The sequence below is a fragment of the Stenella coeruleoalba genome (genome assembly GCF_951394435.1).
Source record: "Stenella coeruleoalba genome assembly, chromosome: 3".
NCBI lineage: Eukaryota > Metazoa > Chordata > Mammalia > Artiodactyla > Delphinidae > Stenella > Stenella coeruleoalba.
In genome coordinates this window covers 106,452,636-106,465,620 of record NC_137148.1, presented here as the reverse complement: position 1 = coordinate 106,465,620, position 12,985 = coordinate 106,452,636, and the positions used below count along the sequence as shown (strand labels likewise).

Genomic DNA, 12,985 nt, shown 5'->3' with positions numbered 1-12,985 from the left:
AGCGGCTGGGCCCGTGGGCCGTGGCCGCTGAGTCTGCGCGTCCGGAGCCTGTGCTCCGCAGCGGGAGAAGCCGCAGCGGAGAGAGGCCCGCGTATCGGAAAAAAAAAAAAAAAGGAATAAAAAATATCTAATCAGTACTCCTTAAAACTGTCAAGGTCATTAAAAACAATGAAACTCTGAGAAACTGCCATAACCCACAGGAGTCCAAGGAGACATGACAACTAAACGTAATCGGTATCCTGAATTGGATCCTGGGACAGAAAGAGGACATTAGGGAAAAGCTAGTGAAATCTGACTAAAGTGTGGCGCTCAGCTTATAGTAATGTACCAATGTTGGTTCCTTAGCTGTGACAAATATGCCACAGTAATGTAAGATGTTAGCAAGAAGGGAAACTAGGTCAGGTATAAAGGAGCTAGCTCTCTGTACTATCCTTTGCAACTTGGTTGTAAATCAACACTATTCTAAAATTAAAAGTTTATGAAAAAGAAAAAAGGTCTCCCTATGCCATAGTAGTAGGGGGAAAAGATGCTACTTTATGAATAAACTCCATATCTTACAAGACAGAAAAAGGAGGATTTGAGGCTACCAAAACAAAAAACAAACAAATAAAAAACTACTGAGAAACTCTAACCAAACCCCCCATCCACCCCAAATCCACATGAATTTCAGTAATTGTTAAATTACACACTGACTCTATAATTCAGGGACTTCGTAACTTGACTCAGAAATTCCTCTTAAACCAAAACCTTGTACATAACTAAAGTGCTGCTCATTGTCAAACATGCAACTGCAAGATAGCAAATTAAAAGTGACCTTGACCAAGTGCCATCACGAGTAAAAGCGAAGCAATTACAGATCAACACATATTCAAGAAGTATGAAGAAATCACATATAAAAGTAAATATGTGTATACACACACACCTTCATATATTTATACACATAAATCCCTACACATACACATATACATAAAAAATACGTATTTCAATATACATACTTCAACACAAAAAGCTGATCACAACCAATGGCTTCCTCAAGCAACAGTTTAAGAGATAAATGTCAAGTATAAATTTTTTGTCCACTTTCTTAAGAACTGTCTTAGCTGGCATTCAACCTTAGATTTCATATTCAAAAGACTCTTCATCCCCAAGTCTCATTATTACCACAGTCATAACAGTATTTACCCTCCTTCACTTCCACATGTGCTCTGACCATTTTCTAACAATGGCTGCTACATCTGCAAGGAATCTGCTCCTCCCTTGCTCGGTTACTCAGGACAGGCACATACACAGTGGCTGGCCTTGCTTAGTGATACATGGTGCCCCACTTCTGTTCTCTCCATAAACGTAATGCATGGTGAGTGTTGTATGTTGAATGGTGTGCTCTAAAATTTATATGTTGAATTCCTAACCACCAGTACTGTACCTCAGAAAGTGGCCTTATTTGGAAATAGTCACTGAAAACATAATTAGTTAAGATGACGTCATACTGGAGTAGAGTGGGTGCCTAATCCAACATGAGTGGCATCCTTATCAAAAGGGGAAATCTGGGCACAGAGAAGGCCATGTGAACATGAAGGGAGAGATCAAGGTGACATGTCTACAAGCCACACAATGCCAAAGACTCCCAACAAACCACCAAAAGCCAGGAGGGAGGCATGGAACGGCTTCTTCACAGCGCTCAGAAGGAACCAAACCTGATCTAAACCCTCCAGAATTATGAGAAAATAAATTTCTGTTGTATAAGCCACTCAGTCTGTAGTATTATACTTTGTTACAGCAGCAAACTAGCGAACGACTACAGTGAGTAAACTGTACATCTTTAGGAATGATTAAAGTTTGGAATTGTAAATGTGATGTTTTCAAAATTTTAGTAGTCTGTTATAGTCACAATATAGGCATGATGTGCTTGGGAGAGGGGTCTAGAAGGGGATATGAGGTATCATTATTTCACTGAGAAGTGTTTCCAAGGAAACCCGATTACCACAGGCATAGTAAGGCTTTGTTCCAATACTGACTCAAAACAGAGGTCTGTGACATGACTCTCCCAGGTTACAAGAATGCCTACACAGGACAGCCCAGGCGCATTAGAATCTGAGTCCAAATGTCAATTTCACTAATTTCAATTACATGAAATGCAGCAAATCATTAACATCTCCAAACAGCTGCTTCTTAATCTGTAACAAAGTAATAAAAATAGTGTCTACCTCACAGGGCTATTTCAAGGATTAAATCAGCTTCATGTAAATCAATCAATAAATGTATTAGGTTATTGTGTATCCCTCCTATAGGAAACATACGCTCTGAAGGTCAGCACATGTTAAAAATAGTTCTTCTGTAATGAGGTTAAAATACCACTTACTACTAAAATCCCTTATGAAAACAATAAATATATAGAAAGAAATACTGATATTGCCTAACTTATGTTAACCTAGTCTACAGAATTAAGAAATGATTCATAAAGTGGATTTCTAAATGTCACCAAAAGACTGACAATTACATGATCTGCTCCTGGCAAAACGGTTTGGGGCTTTTTAATTTAGACTACAAAAGAATATTTATTTCACTCTTATTTTACAACCTACTCACCTGCTGTAAGCACTAATGTCACTTGCACTGAGGTTACAACTCCAGCGAGCTTTCTAACTGCCTAAGGGAAGCCAGCCAACTCCATCAATTTCAGTGTTAAGGATGACGGATTTCTTTAGACTGTACCTGAGGTTGGAGTGAAGGTGAAGCTGGCCAGATCCCAGGAACACAGTGATATCTGAATCTACTTTGGATTCCCCTTGGCAAACTAAATGACAGAAAAAAGTTCCAAACACAGTTTGGAAATTGTGTTTAGCTCCCACTCAAACACAGTTTATTTATAGGTAGCCTCTAATGTATCCACAAGGGGCAAAATGTGTACAATGCTTTGGGCAGTAATCTGCAATGTTAAATTCTTAAAAAGTGGGCGGGCAGACAATATCATACCCTCAGGATCCAGCTGTTTTCTCCAGTGCCCCTGACACTGTGTGCCTCCCAAGATAGTTCCTGCCTGCTTCTCTAACTCAAGAGTTCCGAGCATTAGCTTATCTACCTGCTCCTCCTACACGCTCCACAGTAAAGGTTCTGAAATCAAAAATCACCACCTTCGGGCTTCCCTGTTGGCGCAGTGGTTGGGAGTCCGCCTGCCGATGCAGGGGACATGGGTTCGTGTCCCGGTCTGGGAGGATCCCACATGCCGCGGAGCGGCTGGGCCCGTGAGCCATGGCCGCTAAGCCTGCGCGTCCGGAGCCTGTGCTCCGTAACGGGAGAGGCCGCAACGGTGAGTAGGCCCGCGTACCGCAAAAGAAAAAAAAAAAAAATCACCACCTTCCAACTAGCAAGCCCAAGGGAGACCCAAGTCCTTTCCCCTTTCTTTCCAAACCCTGCCTTCTCTCCCTTCCCACCATGTACTCTGGGGTCTCTTCTAGCTATAAAACATCTACACCTCTGTTTAAAATAATCATAGTACTAATAAACTTCCAAGAAGTAAAACCTGGAGCAGAATCCCTTCCAAATTAACTACCTCAGGAAAAAGTCGAAATAACCTTCCCAGGGAAGCCCTTATCTTCTGCCCAGACGAAGCTGCCAGAGGCTTCCCTCCTACATACCGAAGTAAAATCCTCTCGCTGCTGTCATTCTTACTATGTCCTTTTCTTCCTCTCTTCTACTTGGGCTCTGCCCAAGTGTCCAGGGTTGAATTCTCCGTTAGTTAAAACTTGGGAAATACCTTGTGAAAAATTAACACTTATAAGTCATGAAAATGACCTAAATTCCCACTGTATAATCCTCTCATTTACATTTCTTCCCCTGCGTCTCAAAATTCCTTAGACTTCAAGCATTTTGACAAGGCTGAAGACTCATAACCGTGCTTGAAACATGAGCTGTCTTCAGCTACCTGAGCTGTCGGCAGACACTCGGTCACTTGGACAGAATATTTCAGAAAAGAAGACACTAAAAAGTTACCAGAGCCTAATACTGGCAATGGGGGTCTTAAAGATCAATCCCCACAGAACCACTAACCAACCACCAGCGCAGACAGTGTGGCACAAGCAGCCACTGTGTTTTACAAGGTCACTAGCAACGTCAGTCAGAACAAGCGTGAAAGCAAACTCGGACCCCTGTGTAAATTAAGAATACATTCTAGAATATTTTGTATGTTAGCCAGGGCCACAGAGGCTATGAGGCCTATTCTTGGAGAAATAATAAGTGGCATTATTTAAGCTGTGGATTACATGTGGCCAAACATGCTCTTCATCCCTGCCTCTGGGAGAAGGGGCCTATACCCAGAGCATGGCCTCACTGACAGGCCACCTTGAGTCTTGCTGAGTGACAGGCATCTGTTCCACAGAAACAACGAATAGCATCAAAACAAATGCTGTTACAAGCTCAAGTTTGCGGCTTGTTTTCCATTCTGCTTGCTATTTTCATTAAGCATGAAAAGAGAACATAAATGCTACGGCCAGCTGTAGGACCTTCACACGCTTTACCATGGAACCTCAGGCAATTTCCTACATGTTCTGCTCTTTGGTAAAACGAAGGAGTTAGATTACTAGGTACGGAACAAGAATTGGGTCTTACCCATGTTTACATTCACTGGGCCAGGCACTTACAGCTGCCACTCAAATGTGGAGTGAACTCTACATTCTCATCCAGCCAGAAAATGTCTATGTCTCTAGGATTACACAGCCAGGTTCCAAAAAAATACAGTAAAACGGTCATGAAAAGAAGTATCTTCCCTTTTTCTTCTGAGAATATCCATACACATACACACACACACATATATATCTCTCTTCATATAAATAGGTATCAGAATAAGTATATGGATATATATGGTATGTGTGTATATTCCTCCACATTACCTATTTTTAAGCTGGGGGAGGCACCTGGCTGAAGAAGTCAAGCTATTGTGATTACTAAAATGAAAGAATATAAAAATATTTTTAAATACTTTAAAATATATAAAGTATCCTATAACAGATGCTTAAGAATTATTGGACTATTTAGTGGGGAAAAAATAACATTTTTAAAAGAATGGAACAGAGTAATGATATTATCATTATTATTTTAAACATCACCACAAAAAAATAACTATATTTTATCTCCAATACCAAGCAAAAGACTTCAAAAGCCACATGTGACCTGAATTATATGCCTTTTGAGAATGTACAAGACATTTCAGGTATATACAAATATTTCATTAACTTCTAAACTGATAAGTTAAAAAGAGTTCTCAGATCCAGGCTTTAAATTTTTCAAAATAAGAAATCCCATTGTTGGGGGAGGGGGAAGTCTTAAAGACTTGGGGAGGGTGCTAGTTTGGCATAACATCTTCTTAGGTGACAGCCCACTCTCCCTCCCAACCACTACAGGAAATGCATCACAAAGAAGTCTGCATCCTCAGTAAAGCTCCAGATCTCTTCAGCTAGTATTTGGATTCTCCCCTTTATTAATGGATTTGTCAAAGGTGCATCCAGCTTCTTCCATATTTTGGCAGTAATAATCTAAACAGACTGACAAGGAAGGCTGCAGAGAGGTGTCAGCCATGAAAACTCTTGAAGGCATAAAAATGGGTGGTAGTAAACACGTACCAACCACAACTCTCCCAAGAGCAGGGCAAATTCTAGGGTATCAGACGCCAACTGTCTCCCTTTTGGCTCTCCAAGGGTTGACCACAGAATCTCACAGCCTTTGCCCTCTGGTTAAAGTATCTGCTTTGGAAGCTTCTGGCCTTCCTCTGCTATCACTTGCTGGAGTAATAGCAAACAAGACCAATTCCACAGACAACTACAAGTGAAAAACAAACAAACAAAAAAACCACCAAAAACTACAGAACAGTCCTCAGAAAATGACACCTGAATATTAAAATGCCTTCTAATCCTGGATCCCACATTTCAGTTGGGTCTTCCAAAGAAATGGCTTACCGGTTTCTCAACCAAAAAAAATGGTGGTGGTGTAGTACCTAAAATACACCTTTTGTTCTTGCTTTTCAACAGGATAAATCTTCCGGTGAATCCTCTGAGCTGAGCATAAAAAGAACACAGGAGGCAGATCTGCGCAGTATTAGAGCACAGCTTTTTAAAAATATTAAAAAGGCATAAAATAATCCTCAAGTATGACAACTTTTTCTGCCAGCACGACCAGGAAAGAATGGTCTAGCTAAAGTTGGGTATTTAAGAAGGTGCTGCAGTGCTGAGTCAAACGACTTTTTCAAGGTAGGCAACGTATATATATGTAATCAACAGATTCAGTTGACAGTTACTTGGAAGAGGCTAAACAAGGTTATTTCACTTAAGGTTAGGAAAGACTTAAGATCAAAGGAGCAGAAAACTGGGGAAGAGGATGGGTGAAAGGATAGGACTCCTGAAGTTTGTGTTTCCGCAAGTGGTAAACACAACTCCGGGAACAAACCCTGAGGCCGATACTCCCCCACAATCTCCTTTCCCCGGTTCTGCATCAACCCAAATAAAAACACAGCTTACTCTGCACAGCCCTTCGGTTACGCAGGAGGCTAGGACTCGCTCCCGGCACACAAAGCGGATGCGGGCGGCTGAGGACCACACACGTGGGGGCGTTCGCGCGCGCCGCCAATAGCCGGGAGGCCCACGCCCCGTCCTCGGCCGAGGACAGCCGGTGACCGTCACCTTCGGACAAGCGCTTTCGCTGGGCCATCCCGGAGGCTTGCGACAGCGGCACGGCCCTTCCCAGTGGGCGCGGTGCGCAGGGCCCGCCGCCGCGGGGCACCTGAGGAGCGCCGCGGGGACGGGGACGCACGGGGACCGGGAGCTGCGGCTCGGCGCGCGGCCCTCCCGCGAGACCCACCTGGATCTGCAGCGGCACGAGGCGCACCTTGCAGCGCTCGCTCACCGTGAAGCCCTTGGGCAGGTCCACGTACTGGCCCCACTCCTCCGCGAAGAGCTGCACCACGAATTTGCGGTGCATGTCTATCTGGTCGCCGTACAGACTGAGGAACTTCTGGATGAGCAGCTCGTAGCCCGCGCCGTGCGGCACGGCTGAGGGCCGCGCGAAGACCGAGAAGCAGAAAAGCACGGGGACCGTGCCCGACGGCGCCCCCAAGCCACCGCCGCTGGGGAGCGCCGGGACCGCGGGCTCCGCCGCCGCCATGTTCCCCGAGCGTCTGCTAGCTCCGAAACCGCGAGGCGCAGACACCGCCAGCAGCCGCGGCCCCGCCTCCTCGCGCCGCCTGTCGCTTGCTCTGGAAGGCGAGGGGGCGGGTCCTGGCGGCCGCGGCTCCCGCGCCCTCCTCCATGCCCGGCGGAGGGCGGACCCTGCGGAGGGCCTGGCTGTGGGGCCGGCGCTCGGGCGAGCGCGCCCTCCAACTTCCGGCGGCGCGCGGCCCCTCCGGCGGGCCGCGAGGGGCCCGGTCGCCTCACAGACCCTCGACCTGCCTGGGCTGCCCGGTGCTCTAGTCCTCAGAGATGTGTGGCCCGCCTTCCTCCCCGCTCCGCCCACCGTCGAGCGGTGTGCTCCGGAAGTTTGGGCCTGTGCTTGGGGACACGGGGCTGCCCGGCTAAAACTGCTGGGAGGCGTTACCTGTCGCTCTTGTTCAGAGGCAGGCAGTACTTGAGGACGGCGGCAGTAATCTTAAAACCAATCGGGCAGGCTGATCGATGCTAAGAAGAGTGGTGGGAGTCGATGCTTCCTTAGGAGGGCCATCCGAGACTCAGAATTTCATGTTTTTCCACCCCATGAAACACAGTTATCTCTCTAGTCGTGGATTTGAGGTCTTACCCTCCCTTTATCTCAACCCAATTTCCAGGAGAACTTGGATGGGGAATTGCAAAAAATATAAAGGGTAAAAAGAGTAAAAATCAGGACTTTATATTCAAACTGAGGATTCTGTTTTTGAGCGAGTAAAAGCAATCACCCTCAAATAACTTTTGACTTATGAACACTGTAAGGCACTATAATTAGCTGGAATTAGAAAAGTATACATTATGAACAAAGTTTCCTTAAACAGAAGGTCCTGGGAAGATAGGCTTATGACTCTAAACGTACAATTAGATTTTAGATATTAGGGGTTTCTTCTTTTATAAAGAAAGAAATGTCAGGGTTTCTCAATTGGCATTGCTGACATTTAGAGTGGATACTATTTCATTCTAAGTGACGGGGGTGGCTATCTTGTGTATCTGTAGGATGTTTAGCAGCATCCCTGCCTCTACCCACTAGATGCCAGTATCACCATGCACCTCCCTAATTTTGACAATCAAAAATGTTTCCAGACATTGCCAAATATCCCCCAGGGGGCAAATTTGCCCCCATTTGAGAACCATTGCTTTAAAATAATGCCAATACCATCCTTTGGCCTTTACTGCTCACTTGTATCCAACCTACTGAAAATAGTCTGTTTTCTGTCTTCTCATCAAACTTGAAGATTCCATTTAAAACTGTTGTCTGAACCCATCAAACCAAAATGATATTTTTGCAGATATCATTCCACTGAAAGTCTTCTGTAGGCAGATGTGCAAATCTGTGCTAAGAGAAAGTTACTTTCTCTAGACTAACTAATTACAAAAAGGTACCTATTCTAGGGTGACTAATTATAAAAGTGTTCCTTCTACTCACTAATGCCTTCTGGGACAGAGCAGATTGGAGATTGGAAATTGGTCTGGACCTCAGTCCCCCTCAACAAGCACCTCTGCATCTGCACAGTCTCTTCTGATGGCCCCGAGTCAACATACTTATTCCACTCTCAGATTTTGTAAATGGTTTCTTTACTGAAAGTCAGAAACGTAATTTCCATATCCATTGTACTACCTGAGATTGGCCTTTGGCCATTTAATAGTGCAGTCTCTGTGGTAATAACACATCAAATAACATTAATAAAACAGGTATTTGATGGACATATTCACATTTATTGAGTACCAATTGTGTCAAGCAGTGCATCACTATGCTAGAAAAGCGCCATGAGTGCACCTTTCACTGATAATTTACTGTTCTCAGGAAGCTAATTATTAGAGTATTAAGTTTTATAAATGTTGTTGGAAAGAGTCAATGAATAAGAATCCATAAGCAGATATTCTAATGACAAGAAGAAAATAACTATCCTAATTGACAAATCATTACAGGTAAAATGCCCAAAATGATCTCATATAGGACTCTAAGGACGTTTATTAGTTGAATTTAAGCACTTACTTTCAGAATTTAAATTCAAAGCAATTCAAGAAGTTAGTTTATACAGTATTGATTAATATGCTAATGCACTGCAGAAACAAACTTCAAAATCTCAGTGGTTTAATACAACAAAGGCTTATTTCTTACTCCCCCTAATTAGCAGTAACATTTTTTTTTTTTTTTTTTTTTTTTTTGCGGTACGCAGGCCTCTCACTGTTGTGGCCTCTCCCATTGCGGAGCACAGGCTCCGGACACTCAGGCTCAGTGGCCATGGCTCACAGGCCTAGCCACTCCATGGCATGTGGGATCCTCCCGGACCGGGGCACGAACCTGTGTCCCCTGCATCGGCAGGCGGACTCTCAACCACTGCGCCACCAGGGAAGCCCAGCAGTAACATTTGACAAGCTGATTACTCCTTCCATTTTGAATCATATTCTTTACTTCATCTCCTAGATACCACTCTCTTTTATTTCTACTTCATTTTTAAGTTCTTTTCCCACGTTCTCCTCATTTCCCAGACCTCTAAACATTTGAGTACACCAGGGCTTAGTCCTCACACCCCTTCTTTAAGACCCATGGCTTTAAATACCACCCACAGACTTTTGACTGCCAAATTTATGTCATGCAAGACCTCACTCCTGAATGCCAGACTCATATACAAGTGCCTATTCGATATCCCCACTTGGATCTCTAACAGATTTCTCACATTTAATTTGGTTTTGCACCCTCTCCAAACATTCTCCTGCCTGTGTTAGCATGTAAGCAAATGTCAACCTCATTTTAGTCACTAAGTACAATAACCATGAGCTTATCCTTTATTCCTCTTTCTCTCTCCCTCCAATCTATCAACAAGACCTGATCATCAAAATCCAAAACTTCTCATCCATACCAGTGCTATCACCCAAGGCCAAACCACCAGCATCCCTCATCTGACTAAAACACTATCCTCTTGGACTGTGCCTATTTGTTGATTTTTGTACCCCGAAAGGCCACTTACCACATTGCAATCAGAGTAGTACTTTAAAATCGTGATTTCACAGTACATCACTCATCTGTTCAAAATTCTCCAGTACATAGAAACAGACCTCAAGAAAATCCAGATGTTGGAATTAAGAGAAAAGAGCTTTAAGGTAGTTATTATATAACTATATTTAAGAATGTGAAGGATATTTATAAGAATGAACAGAGAATATCAGCAGATATTGCTGCATATCAGCAGAGAAATGAAAATGACAAAAAATAAACAAATGAATGTTTTAACACTAAAAAGTACAATATTTGGGAAAAAATTCACTGGACAGTCTAAACATCAGATTATAAGTTACAGAAGAAACGATTAATGAAATTGCAAAAAAGATTTATAGAGTTTATCCAAGGTGAAGAACACAAGGAGATTTTAAAAATATGAAGATAGCCTTAGAGATCTGTAGGACACTATCAAGTGGTCTAATGTATGTGTAATTGGACTCCAAGAAGGAGAATCAAGACATAGTGGGACAGAAAGAATATCTGATGAAATACTGGCCCAAAATAGCACTTCTTATTAAGTCCTCAGCATGCTAACATTTATCTCACAGTTTGGTATCAAGGAAACGCACATGTGACATTTGGTGTGAGGAATGATTCAAGAAAGTCACCGTGAATGGGATTTGAAAGCTGTCAAGCTAGTAATGAATACCTTACCATTTCCAGAGAGTGGAACACAGATAGTTCCTGGCAACTGTTAAAACTTCACCAAGAGTGAACTTGGATCATATTCCAGTGGAAAGAAGTGCCTTAGCTTTATCAACCATTCGAAAAATATGGGGGAAATAATAATTATAGAGATATAGGAATAATAATTATAGAGATAAAGAAAACTTGTGACAGTTACAAGTCTTTATTGATGCTCTAGAAAAAGATGATAGAAAGATAATTGCCAATTAAAAGATAAGTGTGAAATCCAGAATGCCTTTTTTGGTAGCATTGAAAGAGGCTCTCTGTTCCTACAGTGAGCAGATAGAGAATGCTGAGGGCAAGGACTAGCATTCCCCAATATTTTGAAGACAGTGCAGAGGTTTTTCCTCAGCAAGACATGAACTCTCCCAGGATTTTCCCTCCACCTTCCCTCCCTCCTGGTACCTAGGCCCATACATAGGCTTAAGCAACAGCAAAACCAGACCATAGATGTACTGGGCCTGATAAGGAAGGAAAGGAATGATATCTCAAAGGAATTGTAGAATCTAACCAGCAGGAGCTGAGACCATGCATGGCACTGGAGTATGAGGGTGCATGATCAAGGAGGTGGAGCATAAGTTTATCAATTAAGAAACTTCCAGCATACAGAACTTAACACCCTCGTAAAGCTTTTGGGAGATAGACCAGACCCAGTGCTTCTAGGGCAGCTCCTCCATGGACCACACATTTACATTTCTCAGTCCAAAACTATGGTAGCTGTCTTTCCCTCTGAAGAGATATAAAGTGCCTGGACATCCTGCAGAACATCACACTCATCTACTATATTGATAACATCACGCTAATTGGAGAAGATAAGGAAGAAGTAATTATTCATGGCAGGGTTTGGTGAGACCAAAGAGCTCCAGAGGGGAGAGAGAAACTCTCAGAAGTTTCAACGACCAATCACATTCGTAAAATTTTAGGGTCCAGTATCTAGGGCATTCTAAGACACCCCCGTCAAAGTCCAGGACAAATTACTGCTTCTTGCACTTGCTATTCCCACCGTGAAGAGGGAAGCACACAGCCTAGGAGACCTCTTTAGTACATCATAGAGACAGCATATTCCACAACTGAGCATAAGCCAAGACTCATGCTGCACAACATGAAATGCTGCCAGCTTTGAGTGGGGCCGAGAGTAGTAGAAATGGCTTTGCAGTAGGTCCCAGCAGTGGTACAAGCAGCCCTGCCTCTCAGACCATACAACCTGACAAATCCTATGTTACTGGACATACTAATGGTACAAAAGGATGCTGTTAGATTTATGGTAAACCCCAGTGCAAGAATCACAATGCAGACACCATAAGTTTTGGAACAAAGCCATGCCACCTGCAGCAGAAATTTATATTCTGATAGGACATAAAGTAACCATGCAGATGGAACTGCCCATCCTGAGTTGATTTCTGTCAGATCCACCAAAACCTAAGGTTAAGAAAGCCAAGAGGAAACCCATAGAAAGCTGGAAGTGATTTTTATGGGATCAATAATAAGCAAGAATGGACAGAACAACTGAACTACATGAGCAGCTAGTCTAAACACCCACGTCATCCACCAGTGTTTCACCAGTGCCTGTCCCTCAGGTCAGATAGGGAATTCACTATCACTAGCTGATGGGGTATAAAAAGTTTGAGCTTGGTTCACAAATGGATTGGCTTAGTATGTTGGTATAAGCCTTGGAAGTCAGGAATGAGGGGAAATCCTCCCATTGGGCAAAACTTTGAGCAGCAAGCTGGTCATCTACTTCGCATGGAAAGAGAAGTTGCCTGAGCTGAGCTTAGAAAAAACAGAGAATCATGGGCACTGCAAATGGCTTGGCAAGCTAGTCAGGAACCTGGAAGAAGAAAGATTGGAAAATCAGGAACAAAGAGATCTGGGATAGACACATGAATGTGTTCATATGGGAATAAGCACCAAGTGTGACAATTTTCATATTGTATGGTAATGCTCACTAAGAGGAGCCTCTAGAAGAGAGATACTATCCCACCAGGTAGACAACCAGAATATATAAAGGATTCCTATTAATCAATGATAAAAAGACAGCCCAATTAAAATGGGAGAAAAAGACTGGAACAGAGCCTTCATAAAAAAAGATAAATGTCCAAAAAGTACATGA

The 12,985-nt window shown here is 43.2% G+C and overlaps 1 protein-coding gene across 6 annotated transcripts in view; it reads right to left on the bottom strand.

Annotated features, from left to right (window-relative positions):
* The window catches only part of ISOC1 (isochorismatase domain containing 1), a 28,923-nt gene extending 21,330 nt beyond the window's left edge, over positions 1–7,593 (bottom strand). For 4 of the 6 annotated variants that reach the window (XR_013827623.1, XR_013827624.1, XM_079916982.1 and 1 more), the window contains exon 1: positions 6,847–7,593. Coding sequence is in view for 4 of the 6 variants with exons in the window: in XM_079916982.1 (XP_079773108.1) it covers positions 6,847–7,149 (303 nt within the window). In the remaining 2 variants the exon portion in view is untranslated. The remainder of the gene's footprint in view (positions 1–6,846) is intronic. The other 2 variants (XM_079916983.1, XM_079916981.1) reach the window with 2 other exon arrangements.
* Positions 7,594–12,985: the final 5,392 nt, after the last annotated feature.